This window comes from Sminthopsis crassicaudata, chromosome 3, assembly GCF_048593235.1.
Source record: "Sminthopsis crassicaudata isolate SCR6 chromosome 3, ASM4859323v1, whole genome shotgun sequence".
Taxonomy (NCBI): Eukaryota; Metazoa; Chordata; class Mammalia; order Dasyuromorphia; family Dasyuridae; genus Sminthopsis; species Sminthopsis crassicaudata.
The window spans coordinates 224,652,163-224,674,103 of NC_133619.1; the positions used below are offsets into that span (position 1 = coordinate 224,652,163).

The 21,941-nt window shown below is 36.1% G+C and overlaps 1 protein-coding gene across 1 annotated transcript in view; it reads left to right on the forward strand.

The window, feature by feature from the left end:
• The window catches only part of EFR3B (EFR3 homolog B), a 108,934-nt gene that overhangs the window by 61,262 nt on the left and 25,731 nt on the right, over positions 1–21,941 (forward strand). The window contains exons 3-6 of the mRNA XM_074300054.1: positions 188–315; positions 5,341–5,491; positions 14,908–15,029; positions 19,865–20,014. Of these exons, the coding sequence (XP_074156155.1) occupies positions 188–315; positions 5,341–5,491; positions 14,908–15,029; positions 19,865–20,014 (551 nt within the window). The remainder of the gene's footprint in view (positions 1–187; positions 316–5,340; positions 5,492–14,907; positions 15,030–19,864; positions 20,015–21,941) is intronic.

Genomic DNA, 21,941 nt, shown 5'->3' on the forward strand with positions numbered 1-21,941 from the left:
ATTAATTCAGCCCAGACCCAATTTTATAGGTCATTGCTAAGTGGTAAGATGTCTGTCATATTTCAATCCTATCATCCAGTGAATGGTATGTTCCATGAATCTAGGTCATTATTATTTCTATTTTGATTTAAGAACCTTTCTAATTGTAGACATGGTAGGTATGATCATGCACTGTCTGAATTTACAGGATGGCCTCGTGAAAACTAACATGGAGAAGCTGACCTTCTATGCTCTCTCAGCTCCAGAGAAGCTGGACAGGATTGGTGCTTACCTCTCTGAAAGGTTGATCCGTGACGTGGGTCGCCATCGATATGGGTAAGCAGTGAGAGGAGGTGGGACACTGATTTCTTAATAGTTGATAGAGTATGGTTGGAACCACAGTTTGAGGACATTATGAAAATCCAGATACTGTAATACAAAGCAATAGCAATGTTCTGGGATGACCAGCTGTAAATGACTTTGCTATTCTCATTAATATAATCATCCATAACTGCTCTGAAGGACTAAAGAAAAATGCTATCCATACCCAGAGAAGTAACTGATTGTGTCTACAGATTGAAGCATTCTCTTTATCTTTCTCTCTTTTTTTCAAACTTAATTTTCCTTGAGAGTTTTTATTTTCATTAGGGTGAGAGATCTGTTTTTCTTCACAACTTGACTTTGATGGAAATGTACATAACTTCACATGTATTTTTTTAATTGTGGGGGGAGATAAGGGAGAGAACCTAGAATTCAAAAAAATTAAAATTTAAAAACATTAAAAACAAAAATTTTTAAATGTAAAAAAATTATATTCCCTAGTTACACTTAGGGAAAAACACTAAAGAAAGAAAGAAAGAAAAAATTTAAAAAGAAAATTAACAGATATTTATCAACTATTCATTGATGTGATACCAGAAAGGCCTGAACTGGAATTAAAGTGGCTTGTTAGCTGTCTCTTAAGTGAAATATGGGTTTGGGTTTGTTTCTATCACCAGATTTTAAGTGTAAAGATAAATTAGTTTTCTGTTGATTGCATCATTTAGTATTCTTCCTTTCCCATGTATGTAGCTCTCATTGAAAGTACCTGTGGCCCAGTTAGACCCACATTTGCTATTGCCTCCTTCAAATCTGCTTCATCTTTAACTAATTGTTTTGGAAATTCAGTCAACTTGTCTATATCTTAGCAAGAGGTATGGACAAAGGTGATTTTAAACTGAAAAAAATTTTAATTTTAAAAACCTGTTGATTGCTGTTACTACCTTGTTATGACACAAGGGGCTCAAGGTTGCACATAAGGAGTGACTATATATCCCAATCAACATTGCTGAAGGATGGAGGAATTTGAGAAGATAAAAAGAAGTAAGATTGAAGCTGAACTAGTTTGACAAGATTGTAAAATTGAGAATTGGGGTATAGGAAGAGATAAATATACTTGAAGTTATAGTTCTTAGGGGAGATCCCCCTCTTTAAGTGAGCTATAAATGTAATAAATACAAATGGCTGTTTCATGAATGGGGAGCAGAATTTTCCAGTTCCTGAAATGAAAAATCAGTCTTCTTTTTTTCTGTGTTCTGCTCATTCTTTCTCTCTGAATTTCTGACCCTACACCTGTCCCCAGATCTTGGTGCCTATCTCACCTTTCTTTCCCCCACCTTATATTCTGATGCCTGCACAAGTAATTCCCTTCTTGTTCCAATGTGGGTTCCTAGAAAGTAAAATATAAATCAAACCTTATTTCTCCATAGGAACATTATTATAATTGGAGGTTGCATTCATGACTAAGACTTTTGAATCAAATAAATCATGAATAGAACTAACATAAATGCAAAGATACTGCAACTATAAACCCCAATTATCATTTAAAAGAGTACATTTGTGCTCCCAGTCTAATAAAATGGGCATAAATGTAGATATGTATTGATTATATGAGAGACCCTAATGTGTTGTAAAGCGTACTTAGAACACATAAAGAAAAGCGACAGCATGCTAGCTAGTGTACACATTCAACATTTAATTAACAATAATTTTTCTTGCCTTCTTGAAATTTATAAGGACTCTGGGGGATGATTCAGATAGCTCAGATCTCTTAAAAAAGAAAAAAAGAAACTTAGCCAGGGAATTTTGAACCAATGCCACTGCCTGCCTTCTTGTTGTTCTTCTTGTTTTTCCCTCTTCTTCTTTTTTTCCTTCCTTCCTTCCTTCCTTCCTTCCTTCCTTCCTTCCTTCCTTCCTTCCTTCCTTCCTTCCTTCCTTCCTTCCTTCCTTCCTTCCTTCTTTCCTTTTCCCTTTTTTACTAATATTTGTTAGGGTATGTGTGTGTTTGTGTATGTATATGTGTGTGACAAAAATATGAAAATATATGCAAAATGTGCCACACTTGTGAACCTCCCTATGTTTGCAAAAGAATGGAGTAGTATTATTTTTTATGATCTCCAACATTTATTTTTTTAAAATAATAGTTTTCTCTTTTTCAAAATACATGCAAAGATAGTTTTCAACATTCACTCTTGCAAAACCTTGTGTTCCATTTTTCTCCCTCCTTCCCCATCTCTCCCCTCTCCTAAACAGCAAGTAATCCAATACAGGTTAAACATGTGCAATTCTTCTAAACATTTTCACATTATTATACTGCACAAGAAAAAATCAGATTAAAAAGGAAAAAAAGTAAGCAAGCAAACAGCAACAAAAAAGGTGAAAATATGTGATCTTTTGGAATTGCTTTGAATTATTGTATTGATCACAGTAGGCTAAGTCTTTCATAATTGATTATCATTATAGGATTGCTGTTATTGTGTATAATATTCTGCTCACTTCACTTTGCATCAGCACATTCAGTCCCCATAGTTTTTTCTCTGGATGCAGATTGCTTTCTCCATTACAAATCTATTGGAATTGACCTCATTTCAAACATTTACTTTTAATTATTTTATGATTGTGATTCCCACTTATATTATTATAGTTATTATGCATATTGTTTGCTTGATTCTGCTTATTTCATTTTATACTAGCTCATGGTTGCATGGTTCTCTGTGTTCATATTTGTCATTTTTAATAGCATAGTAATATTCCATTATGTTCAAGTACCATAACTTGTTTGACCAAACTCTGTTTTATAGGTATCTCCTTTGTTTTTAGTTCTTTGCAACCACAAAAAAGTATTGCTCTGCAGCTCTTTTTGTAGTAGCAAAGAATTGAAATTGAGGAATATATATCAAGTGGAGAATGGCTGCATAAATTGTGGTATATGATGTATGGAATATTGTTATACTATAAGAAATGATGAACAGGATAATTTCTGAAAAACCTGGAAAGATGCATATGAACTGAAGCAAAGTGAAGTGAACAGAACCAGAAGATCATTGTACACAATAAGAACAATATTGTAAGATGATCAAGCAATTCTCAGCAGTACAATGATCCAAGACAATTCCAAAGGACTCATGATGAAAAAATGCCATCCATCTCCCAAGAAATAATTGATAGAATCTATTTAATCTAATAGCATACTATTTTTCACTTTATTTTTTTGGGAGGGGTCTGTGTTTTCTTTTGCAATATGACTAATATGGAAATATGTTTTGCATGATTGTACAGATATAACCTATTGCTTACGGTCTTAGGAAAGAGAGAGAGAAAAGAAAAGAATTTGGGAAAAATTTTAAAATATTAAAAATGGTATCTATAAGTAACTGTGGGAGAAACACAAAATACTATTCCAAAAAATTGCTACTGTGACTATTTTGTTGCATTATAGGGACTTCTAGTCAGGTAGTGCATTACCAGGAGTTTGTAAATATATATTTTAAAAGAATATTTTGATAAAAATATTATAATATAACATTTCTTTTGTTATCTCATTTATTTATATATTTATTTTTCAAGAAAATGTTCTATTTCAAATTTCCTTTCTCCATCCACTTTTCCCCCAACCATTGAGAAGACAAGAAATACAATACTTATTTTACAAATGAAGTCATGTAAAACATTTTCATATTAGTCATGCTATGAAAAAGAAACAAAAAATAAAGAAAGAAAAATATATGCTTCAATTTATACTCAGAGTTCATCAGTTTTTTTTCTGGAAATGGATAGTATTTTTCATTATAAATCTTTTGGAGTTGTCTTGAATCATTATATTGATAGAGGAGCTAAGTCTTTCACAGTTGATTATCATTACGAGATTGCTGTTGTTATGTACAATACTCTGCTCTCTTCACTTTACATCAGCTCATGTAAATCTTTCTATGTTTTTCTGAAATCATCCTGTTCATCATTTTTCATAGTGCAGTAATATTGTTATAATCATATACTATAACTGATTTAGCTATTCCCCAATTGATGTGAATCTCCTCCATTTTCAGTTCTTTGCCATCACAAAAAAGATCTACTATAAATATTTTTGGGTATGATGGGTTGTTTTCTTTTTTAAAAATCTCTTTCATATACATGCCTAGTAGAAATATTGCTGGCCCAAGTTATATGCACAGTTTTATAGCCCCTCAGGCATAGTTCCAAATTGTTCTCTGAAATAGTTAGACCAGTTCCCCACTCCACCTACACATCTCCAGCAATTGTCACTTTTCTTTTCTCTCATGTTAACCAATTTAATGAGTGTGACGTAGTATCTCAGAATTATTTCAATGAAGTTTCTCTAATTATTAGCAATTTAAATCATTTTTATATGGTTATTGATAACATTCATTACTTCTTCTGAAAACTGCTTGTTCATATCATTTATCAATTGGAGAATGGTTCTTATTTTTCTACAACTGGCTCAATTGAATACTAGTAAAGTACTTTGCAAACTTTAAAGTGCTATAGAAATGCTGCCATCATCATAATTATTATTCTCGGTGGGTCAGGGTCTTTATATTTCACATTTCTTGAATCCTGGGCAAGGGAATGTGTTGTAGAAATCTTGACACTATCTCCACCCTCAAATTGGTTGTGAAAGGAAGAAACTAAGTTGTACTTATGTGATTCTTCCATTCCTTTAAATTTTAACTTAGAATTTCTTTGATTGGTATATAAATGTTAGGAATTATTCAGATGCCCCCATAATCAAAACAATATAAATGTTCCCTTCAATTATACCATGATTTTCAAATTCTTTGAGATGATCTTGAATGATTTTGGAAGGCATTTAGAGTTAATGTTTCTGACTCCTGTAATCCTCTGTATCTCTATTAAGTAGTATGTCTCATCTACTGGAGTTGGAATAGGAAGATGTATGTGCACCTACTGTCACCTGGGAACTACTTCACGCTTCCAAGACCAGGATAAAATCTATTGGGGCATTGAAGGCATTGAAAAGAGCATCTAGAGTGCAGTAATATCCTTGATACTTCTTTTCTCCAGCTATGTGTGCATCGCAATGGAGGCTCTGGATCAGCTGCTTATGGCCTGCCATTGTCAGAGCATCAACCTTTTTGTAGAAAGCTTCCTCAAGATGGTGGCCAAGCTTTTGGAATCTGAGAAGCCCAATCTGCAGATCCTAGGCACAAATTCAGTAAGCAATACCTGAAGGAGGTGGGAATGGGAGAGTGGGGTAAGGCACAGAGCTTGTTTGGGTGTTCCAGCCACAACGAAAGGTAAGGAGCAAAGACACTTGTTCAGATTTATTAAAAAACATTTTTCTCATCACCATGTTCAGTTCTCCATTCCCTTACTCTAAATCAATAAATCAGAATTTATTAAGTGTCTGTTATGTGCCAGGTATTGTGCTAAGTACTGGGAATTTTTAAAAAGATGAAAATTTCTGCTTACAATTTGTTTGGGGAGACAGTATAAAGAAGCAAGCTACCTGTGGGATAAAGAGTAAATGATTAACAAAGGGAAAGCACTGGAATTAAGAGAGGTTGGGAAAGGCTTCCTGTAGAAGGTGGGCTTTTAGTTGAGACTTAAAGGAACTCTTGTTTGCCATATCCATAATAAATTGGGAAGTGATGACTGACCCATCCTTTTTGAAGTTAAATAGATGAATGTCCATGCAATATTTGTCCATGAAATATATGTACTAAGACAATATGGGAGAAAAAAATCTACTGTAAGGTTATAAGAACTAGAATTTAGTTCAGACTCAGTTGCTAACAAGCTGGACAAGTCACTCCACTTCTGTCTACTCATCTTTAATATGGCAAGGGTCAGGGAGACAGATTAGGGCTAGATTAGCTTTGTGTTAAGATTCTCTTACTCAGTTTCTATAACGACCATTTCTATGTCTTTGTTTTTGCCTTACAAGGGCATGATAATCAAATTATATATATTCATCTCAACAAAATGGGTATGGGAGAGAAAGGGAACAATCATTTAAGTTTCAATTATGTACTAAATAAATCAGTTAAGTTCATTCTTGAAGAGAACCAAAATGACATCTCTATGTCAAGTAAATCTGGCCAACTGTGGCTGATCTGAGCAATACAAGCTCAGATTGCCTTGCCACAGGTTGGATGCAAATAGTCCTTGTGAATATTTGGGCAAACTTTGTGACACCTATCTATACCTAGAGAGATGCATAGTGGATAGAGTCAAGAAGATTCATCTTCCTGAGTTCAAATCTGGCCTCAGACCTTTGATAGTTAGATGACTCTAAACAACTCGCTTTACTTTGTTTGCCTCAGTTTCCTCATCTGTAAAATGAACTGGAGAAGGAAATGACAAACCATTCCAGTATCTTTGACAACAAAACCCCCAAATGGGGTCATGAAGAGTTAAACATGACTGAAAAACAACTGAACAACAACAAATATAAAAGGCTTAGATTTCTGCTTAAGTTTTTCTGAGTTAACATATGTTTCAGTTGTAAGCAGATCATAAAATTTAGACCCCAAAGGGTCCAGGGATATTATTTAATCTAACCCCTACAGATGAGGAAATTGAAAGTCCAAAAAGGTTGAAGTATTTGTCCAAGATCAGAGAGACAGTAAGGAGCAAAGAAAAGATTTGAGTTAAATTCAAAGTGGACTCCAAAATCAAGTAGTACTCTTTCTATCACCAAACTGTTATTTTGCCTGGGACAAGTAATTAATTTACTTCATTCCATCAATGTTTGGGTTAGTAACAGATTGAATAAATAAGTAAGACTTGGGGGAAGAAATGAAGGAGCTAATGGTTGAGAAAGGGAATAGCAGAAAGGATAAGTCATCAATAAATTGACAACCAAATGTTGGTAAGGCTACATACGCACAAGCACAAACCTGCAGGCAAGGTCTTATGATCTTGGTTTATCTAATGAGCATTCTTTCACATAAAATAATCACCAATAATAATCATTCGACAAGTATTTTTAATGATAGCTTTTTATTTTCAAAATACATGTGAAGATAGTTTTCATCATTTTACCCTTGCAAAACCTTGTATTACAAATTTCCCCCATCCCAATCCTCTAGACAGCAAATAATCCAATACAGATTAAACATGTGCAATTCTTCTAAACATATTTTCACATTATTATGCTGCACAAGAAAAATCAGATCAAAAAGAAAAAAGTGAGAAAGAAAAAATAAGCAAAAAAAGATAAAAATACCATTCAACAAGTATTTATTAAGCACTGACTACATATCAGTCATTGTGCTAGCTATTAAGAATACCAAATCAAAAGTGAAATAATCCTTGCTCCTAATAGATATAGGGGGCTAAGCTTCTGTGCTTTCTTTGACATAAGGAGCTCCCAGAGTTGGAGGTGAGTGGGTTGGGGGGTTTCTTTGATTGTGAATGAACATATCAAGATGGCCTAGTCAAGGATCTCTAATCTGTGGCCCACTGGGAGTTGTTGCAGCCTCCCAGTCATATTATATAGCTAGAATTCTGGGCAAGAAGTCAGGAAGTAACTAGGTAGCACAATAGGTAAATAAAATTCTGAGAATGAAGTCAAATATGACTGTGGATACTCACTAGCTTTGTCACTTAAGCTCTGTTTGCCTGAGTTTCCTCAATTATAAAATGGAAAACACAATAGTGCCTTATTCCACAAGGCTGTTTCAAGAATAAAATGAGATAATTTATATCAAATATCAAATAAGATATTTATAAAGTGCTTAGTACTGAGTCTGGTACACGATGTTGTTGTTCAATTATGTTTGACTCTCTGTGACCCCATTTGAGATATTCTTGGCAGAGATACAGAAGTAATTTGCCATTTCCTTCTCCAATTCAATTTATAGATCAAGGACTGAGGCAAACAAGCTTCAGTGACTTGCCCAGGGTCACAAAGCTAATAAGTGAGTTGAGATTTGAGTTCAAAAAGGAAGGCATCTTCCACTTTATCTCCACTCCACCTATCTGATGTACCACTTACTGGTCTCATACTCTTGCCATGTTAATTCTTTTCTTCTATTTCTTTTCTCAAGGTTTTTCCCTTTCATTTTGATTTTTCTCTCTCAATATGATTCATATGGAAATATGTAAAAAAAAATGAACGTATATGTATAACCAAAAATTTTTGCTTCATTTTAATATGTGATGTTTTTTATTAAAATATAATTTTTTAAACTTAAGCAAATATTTTATTTAATGATTATGCTTAGAGCAGACTTTTAAAAGAAATAAACTAAGAAGACCAAGAGATAAAGGATATAGCCTACGTATATTAACTCTTCAGCATTTTTAGTAATTTCCTAATTTCTCTCTTTAAAAAAAATTTAACTTTCATTGGTTAGCTTTGTATTAAAAATCTTCCAGACAAATGTGTATAGAAGAATTGCACATGTTTAACATATATTGGATTACTTGCTGTCTAGGAGAAAGGATGCAGAAAAGAAGGGAAAAAAAATTTGGAACACAAAGTTTTGCAAGGGTGAATGTTAAAAACTATGCATATGTTTTGAAAATAAAAAGCTTTAAAAATTAAAAGAAAAATCTTCCTAACACCCCTTTCTCCCAAGCAATTTGTGCTGACTTCTACTAGCTTTGCAATGTCTTAGCATTAAATTAGTTTTAGCAGCTTTTCTAGCCCCAATTCCGCTCTTTTAGTTTCTCCTTTATTGATTACCACAAGGAAGATATTGCCAGGAAAGAAGAAAAGCCCCCACAATATTTCCATATCTCTCTTTCCAACTTCCTGCATGATGACCTTTCTAGATTATTTCTATGGGGAAAACACAAAGATTCTACTTGGGAACAGCAGTATTCTATATTTTACTTTTCCTCAGCCAGCAGAAGGAATTTTTCTATATTTTTCTAACTACTAATGAAATCCTTTTCTCCCTTTTCTTTCTTTTCCTTGAAGCTACTTGTGCATAAATGTTTTGACATTTATGTACAGTAGCTAGGGGTCCATACAGTTTTAAAGTTAACAAAGGATTTTGTTTACATTGTCTTATTTGAGCGTCACTAATATCAGTGGCTGACATTTATAAAACACTTTGAGATTGCATCATTTAATCCTTATAAGCAGCCCACAAAGTCAAGTTATTACAATTCTTTATTTCACATGCAAATGATGCTAGGCTAGTCAGTAGTAGAACAGGGATTTTAATCTAGATTCCAATGAGATCACTGTTATTCTCTTAGAGGTGATGAAAGACATCACCTACATTATCCAAAGTATTCTTCCTTCCTTCCTCTACCAAAGAGAAAGCCTTTATAATAAAGATTTTTTAAATGGGGGAGGAGGATGGTTTTTAAAAACTCATTAAAGTAGCACAGTAGTCTGATGTATGAATGAAGTGAACAGAATGTATAGGAGGAAACAAGATTTTTAATCATTGTTAATTAATTAATCCCATATTTAATCATTACTAAGTAAATTATTAAATATGGGAGATGAGGGAGAGGGGAATGTCGATGATTCTAAGATTGTGTTGGGTAATAGCAGGCCATAGCATTCCAAAAGAGGCCAGGAATGAGACTTTTTGCCCAGACTGATGTCAAGAACATCATTTCTGGCATGTCTACTTGCGTCTATATAGATATGGGTGCATATATGGTTCTATATAAATATGAGTATAGAACATTGCAAAGAATATTTGATTTTTTTGATTTATTGGTTAATTTCATTGAATATTTTTTCTCTATTTTTTAAATAAAGGATTGTTTTTTGGAAGAGGGAACAATAAATATATTTGGAAATATAGATAATGTTAAAAAAAGATATATAAAATATAGAGAATGTTTTTTAAAAATAAAATGTTAAAAAATATTTAAAAAATTTTAAATGTAAAAGTAATACATTATAATATATTATAAAAATTATACTGTATTCTGGCAGAGAATTTAGGAAATCATCTACTCCAATACCCTCATTTGCTGATGAGGAAATTGAAATTCAGAGGTTAAGGGAGTTGCCTAATGTTACATGGCTGCTACTAAGTACCATTCAGAAATGTCTTCCAGGACCCAGTATAATTTTCACATGAACCATTCTGCTTTACATCTATATGGAAATGTGCAGGAGAGGAGAAAGGAGCAGAAAGTAGAATTACAACTAAGCAGAAAATTTAGGTAAATAAAAAAAGGCAGGAACAAAGCAGTCAATACAAACAGCTCTATAAAAAAGGGTTGAGATGAATGATCCTAAGCCCAAACTATATGATTTCTGTCTTTTAGGTTTTATGCCTTTCTTTTATATGTGTGTGTGTGTGTGTGTGTGTGTGTGTGTGTGTGTGTGTGTGTCTTAAAAGGCTAGCATCTATGAAAAAGAAGCAATTATATCAACAATTTGCCTCACATAACACTTTGAGATTTAAAAATGATCATGACCTTATAAGATTCATGAGAAAAGTAGGTATTATTATCCCCATTTAATGGAAGGGGAAACTGAAGGCTTAACTATTTGCTCCCAATCTAAGAAATTCTCTTTTCACTTCTGCCTGTTGGATTTAGTGAAAAAAATACTGATTCTATAATCATACGACATAGTCTTAGATTCACAATCTACTCCTGAAGTTTTTGTGCCACTGTGACCCTGAGCAAATCAATTAATTTAATCATTTAATCTCTAGATTAAATCTGCCTCTAGATCTGCACTCTGTTCACTGTGACATCAGTTGCTTGGCAAAATTACCTTGTATATTCTTCATATTTACTTGTGGATATCTTGTTTTCTTCCTCCTTCCTTCCAGTATATTGGAAGTTTCTCGAGGACTTGTTTTTATATCCCTGATGAATCATAATAGGCCTTAATAAAATTTTGTTGATTAATGAATGGGTTGAAAATTCAAATGTTTGTTGAATAGAATTATCTCTTCCACATCATGACTTTCCCCATCAGGGTTTCAATATATTGTGGGTTGGCATAAGAAATTTAATGGGAATTTTTTTAGGTTTTGCAAAAGGCCAGCAGGTTATATAGAAGAAGTTAGAAACTCAGAAATGCATAAAATCTATATATAATCTTGTATTATGTCAACATACTTTATCTTTTAATACCATCCATAATTCAGACTTTTCTGGTACAAAAAGAGGGCCAAAAAAGCTCTATGCAAATTTTCCAGATTATGGGGGCCCTATGCCTCTACATCCCACAATGTGGAAGGGATGACTGTAATTAAATTGAATAGGATAGGTGCTCTCAGGAGAGAGATTATAGCCTTCTTTTACCAGAGTTGAAAAAAATGCATATAAGTGAATAAAGTTGCTGTGAGCAGGCAGAACATGGAGACTTCAATTATAAGTTGACTTCTTGCTTAAGGAGAATACCTAGCCTTAGCTTGCTTAGTCTCAAACAAGCCAATCAACAAAAAAAGGATACATTTTCTCTGCAGAAAACTCAGTTATTCCCTCAAGATCCCAATTGAGTAGCACAGTGAATCAGATTTTCAGATAGACTCACAAGCTACCCTGATTCTAGAGAGCTGAAAGATGTCTTTTTTTCTTCTCCTTTGTCCCTCTCAGCTTTGGCTGGGAGAGCCAGATGGTAGCAGTCCTGAGCAAGCTTAGCATTCTCCTCCATTTAGACAGTGCTGAAAGGGGAGTTTTGTAAGGGTTGACTCTCAGAGCTCAGATGGCTTTTGGAGTGCTCCACTGTTGTGTTCTGGGCTCTCACTCTGGACATCTTGGCAAGCTGTTGTCACTCTAGAATAGATTTCTGGCATCTTTGCTACTTGAATGAAAGCCATGCAGAAAGTAGGAATCAGCAGTGACAGGTATGAGGCAACAAAGAGGTTAATGCTGAGAAGCTAGCTCCAAAAAAATGACATTAATGATGGAATAAAGTTAATGAGTGTGAGCCAGAAATGGGTCACTAGACTTGGAAGAAGCTTTCAGCCCCCTCCTTTTTTCTTTTTTCTTTTTTTTTAATTCAAGCTTTTTATTTTCAACACATCTGTATGGATAATTTTTAACATTCACTTTTACAAAACCTTGTGTGCCAAAATTTTTCCCTTCCTTCTCCCTATCCTCTCCCCTAGATGGCAAGTAATCTAATATATGTTAAACATATGCAATTCTTTTATACATATTTCTACAATTATCATGCTGAACAAGAAAAATCAGATCAAAAACGGAAAAAAAAAAATGAGAAAGAAAATAAAATGCCAGCAAACAACAAAAAGTGAAAATACCATGTGGTCCACATTCAGTTCCCACACAGATCAACCCCCTCCTTTTACCAACGAGAAAATTAAGGCTATAAGTGACCTGCCCTAAGTTGGTTTGTTGGTATCAGAAGAAGGTTTTGTTTTGTTTTGTATTTGCAGGTTGTTGGTATCAGAAGAATAATTTGAACAGAGAGAGTCAGAAAGAGTGATTAGACCCTAGCACTGCTATTAATGGCAATTAAGTTGGACAGTGGATAGAGTGCCAGGCCTTGAGCCAGAAAAATCTGAATTCAAATGTGGCTCAGACACTTATTAGTGTATGACTCTGGGCAAGGCACTTAGCCTGTCTCAGTTTCCTCATCTGTAAAATAAGCTAGAGAAGGAAATGACAAACTTCTCCAGTATTTTTGCTAAGAATACTCGCCAAAATGGGGTCACAAAGAGCTGGCCAGACTGAAATGACTGAACAACAGCTGTTATTAATGAAAATTTGAGCTCTAGAACTAAGAACTTTAGTTGAAAGTTGGCCTCAGATACTAGTTTTATACATACAAACATATATACAGACAAGTATGTGTACATGACAAGTCATTCAATCTTTTTGTGCCTCAATTTCCTTATTTTATATTTCCTTAAATTCCATCTTTTCCTCTACTATAAGATGAGGCTAATTTGCATCTATTTCTCAGGGTTGTTTAAGGATCAAATGAGATAAGATTAGTAAAAAGTTTACCAGTACATGATACATAATAAGATGCTTAATAAATACTTGTTCCTCCCCCTTTCCTCTTCTCAGGAATATATGTGGGTTTCATTCTCCAGACACTTATTATAGTAAGAAGCCTGGCATTAGTTCCTAGGGAGCAGGAGAAGATGCAGAAGATAGGGTTCCTGTCCTCAGGGAGCTTATCCCCTGATTAGCATGTAAGTTCTTTGAGGACAGGATCTGTTTGCTTTTGTCTTTGTATTTCCAGCATCTTTAGCACAGTGCTTGGCACATAGTAGGCATACTATTTTAATATAGTATATACTATTTTATTATAGTATATATACTATAGTAGGCGCATAATCAATCAACATTGATTAAGATTTAGAAAAAGAGTTAAGAACTGAAATACAAAATGGAACATACCAGTTGCATAAGAGAGATACAAACAAGGTGACTTTCAGCTGGGAAAGTCCCTTTTTTCCTCAACCTGTGCTCAGCTTCCTGGAGGTGGGAGTGTTTAAGCTGTGTCAAGAGGGAGAAATGGAATTTTCATGAGTGGATTAGAAGATAATTCTAGATCTGGGAATGTTTTCAGTGGTCATCTAGTGAACCTTTCTTCATGTTATAGATGAATAATGGCCTAAGAGATTACCCCAAGGTCACACACAAAAGGTCTGAGATGGGATTTGAACTTGGGTCCTTGGATTCTGGTATTCTTTCTCTTACTTTGGAGATAAGGGGGAAGGGAGAAACAATTCAGACATAGGAAATTCCATGAGCTTCATGTAAGCATGGGATACACACAAAGGGAAAATGGACCAATTAGTTTGGAAGTGTATGATAAGAGTATGTGAAGAAGAGCAGTGGTTTAAGTTGATAAATGTAAGTTAGAGTAGGATGGTAGAAAGTCTTGAATGTCAGGGTAAGATATTTGGATCCTGAAAACAAAATAATTCTATAAACTCTGTTGATAACTGTGGTACTGAATGTGCACATGGATTATGCAGTGGTTGGGACAGTCTATCACTTTGACCCTCCATCAGTATAAAAAATTGAGAAGTATTTCACGTCTCTAATCCTTTGACCATTTAGCATTGGCTAAACACATCCACTCTACTTGGAGCAATGTAGGAGCTAGGGGGGAAAAAAGTACAAGACCTAGTCTATGTCCTTAAGGAATCTTTAATCTAGTCAGGGAGATAGTATGTATGTATGTATGTATGTATGTCTATATCATATGTGTGTATCTGTTTGTGTATTAGGAAAAAACACAAAGTTGTCCATAGCAACTTGCTATGGAATCCTGTAAGAGGAGCCTGGGAAGCAAAGTGATTAGTATTGGCTGCAGCAGTCAAGGAAGACTTCCTGGATCACATGGGACTTAGTCTAGACCTTGAAAGCCAAGTAGTATTTGGAGACCTATCTGTTACCATGTCACATATAATCATTCATCAGTCAATAGGTATATGCTTTCCTTGTGCCTTTATAGTCCCACAAGACAGTTATAGTTAGTTGAGGGGATGGGGTCAAGAATTATATCTATGACGCAATTAGAGTAAATCTTCTTGAGACTCAATTTCTCCATCTGTAGACAAAACCAGCATAAATCTTAACTATTTTCAAGTCTTCTTGATAAGAGATGAGAAGCAAGAGACTCCTGAAAAGGAAGGGAGAGTTTAGTTCAAATTTCTTAACTTCTCTTCCTCTTTTTCTATCTATTCACCTCCTATCTCTGAGAAGTTTGTGAAGTTTGCCAACATAGAAGAGGACACTCCCTCCTATCATCGGAGCTATGATTTCTTTGTGTCACGATTCAGTGAAATGTGTCATTCCAGCCATGATGACTTGGAGATCAAGACCAAGTGAGTAGGTGGTGGGGAGGAAGGCTGGGAAATTAGAACACTGCTTTACTCATGACTAGTGACTACTGAGATCTTTAAGGAATTTCTCATTTACCTCCTACCATTTTAAAAAATATGTAGTGCTTGGGGTATCTCCACACACACCTTACAGAGTGGTTCCTCCAAGACAAGACTAGTCCAGGTTCAAAGTACTTTGAGTCTCTATTCATCCCAAACCAGAGCTTATGAGCCCCTACCAATGCATCTACTTTTATCAGTTAGACAGTAGATATAACTATTTCACAGGAAAAGCATTTAATGAAGTAGCACAGTAAGAAAAGTAATTCTCTCATAACCATAACTATCTCACAACTATGTAGACCATCTTCTGTGGACACTGTAGAGTCATATTCATATATATATATATATATATATATATATATATATATATATATATATATATATATATATATATATATATATATATATATATGTATGTATAAAGGTCCAAACAGGCAAGATCATTATCTTTCCCTTAGCTAGCAATATTCCTGCCTTCATTATATATATTTCTTTTTCTTGGTTATATATACATGATCATGTCCCTAGGATTTAGGTCCTTATGAACCCATGTCAATTTTCCTTTTCTTGCTTAAGCCAACTTCCTGTGTTTCCTCATCTGAGCCATTAGTTTCCACTTGACATAAAAATAGTCTATTCTCCTGATTTTTAATGTCCCACTATACTATAGAACTAATGAACTTTTCTGTCATTTCCATTAACCTAAATCCCCCCAAGGCTGTGCAAACCACAGACACCTCCCTTCCCTTTGACACTTTCTTAGGAATGATTAAAAAAAAAAAAAAAAAGCTAAGCACAAACATTTAAAGCCATTTATAAATATGGGTATAGGTTCATTCATGGATCAATGCTCATTAAGTTACACATGGTACACTACTCCTATTCCCCATCATAGGCAAATAGTTACAGAACTGCACTCATGTGATATAATGGAAAGACCATGAGATTTGGAATCAAATGGTTCTGAGGCTTCCTCCTCCCCCTCCGCTACCTAGTAGCTAATGACATCCCTTTATTTTTCCCAAGGCTTAATTTCTTCATCTACAAAATGGAAATTAATAATGTCTTTGTTACTTCTCAAAACCTTTGAAGAAAATACTTTGAAAAGCTTCCTGTAAATGTGAGATTAAAAAAAAATCTGTTTCATGGGAGTTATTCATATAGATACATATAAATTATATATAGAAATATATATGTATATATATATACATATTCACTTTTAAAAATATATAAGTACTTTCACACAGAGATACTCACCCACGTAGAAACATCTCTGTTATAAACACACAGATAGAAATGCACATAAATATGTGCCCACACAAATATATTCAAAGAAATACATGGTCATAAATGCAAGCACATATACATACAAAAATCCATTGATATGTTTTAGAGGATCCCAATTTATAATTATTTTAGGCAGGGAAGACAGATCTTTGTAGCAATTAGAGAATAAGAGAATATATAATAAAAGAATGAACTGTGATACAGAGAGCCCAGTACAAGAAAAGGAAGAGATTCATGTAATCGTGATGGAGTCTGTCCTTTTTATGTTAGTATATCAAAATAAAATGGACATCTTATCTGGGTCAAAGTATTTGATGGTGATTACATCTGAAGCTACTTTTATAGGTTTGAAGGGTAGAGAAAACCTACCTTTTCCACTTTTTAGTTTTACTCTTTTTATTTGCTTTTCTACCACTGACTGTGGGTTGTAAAGTGCTTTAGAGAGTAGGAAATGAAAATGTCCAGGTCCACAAGGTAGTTTCCATCTAGTCTCTGAAAGAGTGGAACAAGAATGTAGAGAGGCTCAGAAAGATGGTCTAATTCTTTTTATCCAGCTATATCATATCCCAATTTCCTTCTTCTCAGCCAGACCAAATCACAAAATTCCAGATATCATGATTCTTCAATAGCTGTTGCTAAAGCGTGTAAGAGATGATGAGCTTTCTCACTGTCCAGTAGTTAACCCTTTGACAAATCCATCACTTAACCTTACTCCAAAATAGTTAAGAAGTGGTAGTAAATTTAAGGATTACTTTAGACTAAAGGCCTAGAAAATCCTTTTATCACAGATATACTATTTCTATTTTATTTATTAATATAATTATTATTGAGAGGCAATATGACAAGAGGGAGGAATAGAGAGCTGGTCCAGAAGTCAGGAAAATTTGCATTCAAGTCTTACCCTTGACCCATAGTAAGTATATGACCTTGGGCAAATCACTTAATATTTCAGTGCTTTAGATAACTCTCTAAGACTATTAATTGTGGAATAGGTATCAGGGCTACATTAATATAGGGAGCTGCTTCACAGAGCTTCCTTCCTTCCTACTCTCCACTATCCATATACCATCAAGTTCTTTTCTCCAAGCTAAACAATCTTATATGGCCTGATCTCAAGGCCTTTCCACATTCTGGTTTGCCCTTTTAGATGCTGTCTAGATCATCAAAATTGTAACAAAAATGGGATGCCCAGAATATTCCGGTTCATTGTCTGATGAGGGCAGACTATAGTCAGTCCACAAATATTAATTATCTGCTATGTGCCAGGAACTGTACTAACTGCTAAGGATATAAAAGCAAAGGTAGTCCCTCCCCTACTGGGGAAAGATAACATGAAAAACACTATTTCCAGATGAGACATAGACTAAGTTGGAAATCATCTCAGAGGAAAGGCACTTGTAGAGGGAAAAGGCGAAAGCGTTCTGGGAAAGGCCTCTTACAGAAGGTAGATTTGAGTGGGGTCTTGAAGGAATTCAAGGAGGATAAGTGACTGAGAAGTAAGGAAAGCTATGATGTATAGAGATAAGAGTGTTCTGTATAAGAGACAACAAGAAGGCAAATGTAGCTGGATTATGGAGGGCAAAACTGGAAGGCAGCAAACGAGCAGATTGGGAAGGGTTTTAAATGTCAAACAGAAGATTTTCCTTTGGATCTTGGTGATCACAGGTAGCTACTGGAGTTTATTGAGTAGAGAAGTGAAAAGTCAAACCTGTATTTTAGGAAAAATCGTTTTAGAAACTAAAGATGGATTGGAGTGAGGAGAGTCACTCAATCAATTAGTATTTATTAAGCACCTACTGTGTGCCAGGCACTGTGCTAAATGCTGGGGATACAAAAAAAGCAAAAAAAAAACAAAAAACAAAAAACAAACAAAAAAAAAACCACAATCAGTCCCTGTTTTCACAAAGCTCACAGTCTAATAGAGAAGACAATATACAAACAACTGTGTACCGACAAGCAGCAGATGGGATAAACTGAGGTGGGGATTTCAAAGGAAGGCACTAAGATTAAGGAAGAAAGCAAAGTTTTAGCTGAGACTTGAGGCAGAGATGTGTCAAGACATTCAGAGAAAATATTCCAAGTTGAGGTGTCATGTACAAGAAACAGTAAGGGGGCTAGCTGTCACTGGAAGAGGGTAAAGTATAAAACAAAACAACAACAAAAAGCAGAAAAGGGAGTTATCACTTCCCTCTTTCTAGACAATGAATGCAGCTTAAGTCACACGATCTAGGTTTTTTAATCACCATATTATGTTGAGCTTACAATTCATTCAGACCCCCAGGTCTTTCCCCCTCCCTCAATGAGCTGTTATCCAGTCATGCCTACTCATCTTTAGTTGCAAAGCTTGGAGTTTTGGGGGGGAGATGGTCCCTGTTTATTTTTAAATTTAACAAGGGTAGATAAGGAAAATGTTTGTTCAATTTGACAAATTTCCCAATCAATTCAATGAGTTCCTTGGGTTGGGATGTGAGACTTTGGAGGCATTTGAGGACCACTTTCCCATGGATAGCCTAGCTGCTAAAATCTCTTGGGCTAAGAAAGTCCTTCCTCAGGAACTTAAGTCGCTCCCATGTGCTCAGAAGTTGTGGACAGAGATATATATGTTCCTGCCCCAAGTCAGCCATTCCAGGTTGTTAGAGGAAGGCAACAGGTTCCTATGCCCTTTTCTTTCCCCACCCATCTCCACATAGTAATCTCTTTTCTGATGCCAGACTAGCAGGAAGCAAAAAAAATGACCCATAATTGAAATTTGGATCCCTCTGCCTTTAGATCCCAGTGTTCTTTCTGTAATGAAATCCCCCCTCTCTTTATGAGTGTGGCCTGAGAGAAATTTACAACCAAGGTCAGGCTTCTTGGCAGTTAGCTCTCTCATGAAAAAGAAGGGCTGGCATTCTGTAGCCTTATGCTCCACAGGCATTAGTGGCTTGCTGCTGACCGACATCGAACCAGGTGTAATAATGTGAACAGTGTTATCTGTGCCGTATTCTGTTTTGTTTGAGTGAACCTCCAGAGCCTAAGAGAATGGAGACCACTTTGTCCAACCCCCTTATTTTTTCAAATGAGGAAATCAGCACCTAGGAAGGTAAGGATTTATCTAAGATCAGGCAGGCAGTAAGTGTCTTAAGCAAGATTTGAACCTTGGTCTAGCGAGTGGGCTATCCACTGAGCCAAGCTCCCAGTCTGAGCAGAGGCAGGTTCCTAGTCTGGCAGCAGAGCCAGGGATGACTCTTGGCCAAGGACTGAAGCCAGAAGGTGCCAAATTGGCAGCTAAGATACTTTGAGACGGTCCCTTTCTGGATGGAGCCTCAGCTTAGAACCATCCCCCTTTTTTTCAGGACATCTGATCACTTAAAGTCAAATTGTGCTGCTGAGGGCCTGGCCCTGTGCCACCTCCTCTTTCTCCTCCCCAGGGATGTGGCCTCTTGCTTGGAAGGCTGATTTAGAGGGCTGGAAACTCCTTGTCACCACTTTGCTGTTTTTCCCCACAGGATCCGTATGTCAGGCATCAAAGGCCTGCAAGGGGTGGTGAGGAAGACGGTCAATGATGAGTTGCAGGCCAACATCTGGGACCCACAGCACATGGACAAGATTGTTCCTTCTCTGCTGTTCAACCTGCAGCATGTAGAGGAAGCTGAGAGGTGAGAGAGGGTCCCTCTGTATGGGATGGGTAAGAGAAGCCGCCAGCTCCAGGCTCAGGAGCCACTCCACACAGGAAAACCTGGGTTCCTTGGGTTCTGTTGCCCAGTTGGCAACTGATTCCCTGGGTGACCTTGACTCTGACCTTCATTATTCCTTTATTATCCTAGGTCACACTATACCTCATTTCTGCATTTGTAAGGAAAGGACAATAATAGTCTTGAACTCTCTGGAGACCGTGGTTGGTATGGTATCTCTGAACAGATACAAAGGACTCAGAGAATCATATTACTTTAGCACAGCCAAGTCAGAGACTGTTTGGGGATGTTTGGGGATGGTTTTTTTTTTTTTTTTCCCATTTGGTAAGATGCCTTTCCTGGGCTGTGGTTGCTGACTAAGAACTCACCTTCCCTGACCTTCCCTCCTCTCTTACTGATGTCACTGCAAAATTCTTTAAAAGACTGAATCTCTTGATCCACCTAGCAACAGTAAGAGCTGAGGGGTACCAGTTCTGAGTTCTGATCCAGGAACTGTCACTATTGCTGCTTTTTGGTATTTTATACCACTCCATCTCACCAACTAATCCCCCAAGAACTCTTCTTTGTTTCAAAGAAAAGTTAAGCAAACCACATTTGGAGTGGACATTTGGGGGAAGAGGTATTATCTTTTCTCCCTGTGGGTCAGAGTTCAAATCTGTAAAATAGGAAAGTTATATTTAAAATTTTAAATGTAGGAAAAAGGAGGTCCCATGTTTTCCTTCCCAATCCCCCTCTTCCAGGCCTGTGATTTCATAAATTTGCTCACCCAGTGCAGTTTGCCAACTTGCAGACTTTGGGAGCTGCTTGGGAAGGCGGGGGGCCTTGAGAGGTGCCATAATGTGCTTACAATCACAGTCTATCCATGTCAGAGCAGGAGACTTCCAGGCTCCAAAGTCAGGCTTCTCTCTGATAGCCTTCTTATCTCATTTGTGTATTATGGGAGTGACAGGGGGGACAAAAATGTTGGTTGTCCCATCTCTCTATTTGTTCAGAATCCAAATTTAGAAAAACAATTGGCAAGGAACCCAAATACCTAGGAATATGAATATGTGCCCAAGATACCGAGCATAGGTAGTGTCTGAAACAGGATTTGAACCCAAGAATTTCTGACTCTGAGTCCAGCAAGCAATCTGTCCACTGGGCCATGTCCCTAGGTTTGAGCAGGGCTAAGTTCCAAGTCTGGCAGAAGTTTTAGACAAACAGTCTCCAAAGGCTGGAGCCAGCAAGATGCCATGGGAGCCAGGCAGGCTTTGCAATGAGCTCCCTCTAGTGATCCGTCCTAGAACAGCAGCACATGGGCATTTTGCTTTTCTACTCGGATGGTCCTGTGGTCTGGACAGCTAGCTGGAGAAGAGCGAGCAGATAATTACCTACTGTGATCCGCAGTCTTGTAGGTAGGATGCTGGAATTACATTCAGGTTCATGGCCTTGGCTGGTATTTACCAGCTATGTGATCATAGGCAAGTCACTTAACCTTGGCAAGACTCAGTTTCTTCATCTGTAAAGTGGGGACTATAATACCTTTATTATGCACTTCACAGAATTATTGTGAAGCTCTACTGGGATGATGTATGAAAAGTGCTTTATGAACTTTAAAATAATGTTTAAATGTCAGTTATTATTATTGTTCAGGAAAAAGAAATAATAGCAACAATAGTAATAACAATTCATACTTATATAGCACTTTAAGATTTACAAAATATTTTGCCCAAATCAACTCTTGATCAAGTCAGATTCCTTGGGTCTCAGCTCCCTCCTTCTCTGTAAAATAAGGAGATTGAATCAATGGCCTCTAGGTCTCCTCCAGCTCTGATCCTATAATCCTATGAAGAAGATCAGGCAGATATTGGTATCTCTGTTACAAATGGGGAAACTGAGGCTCTAAAAGAGG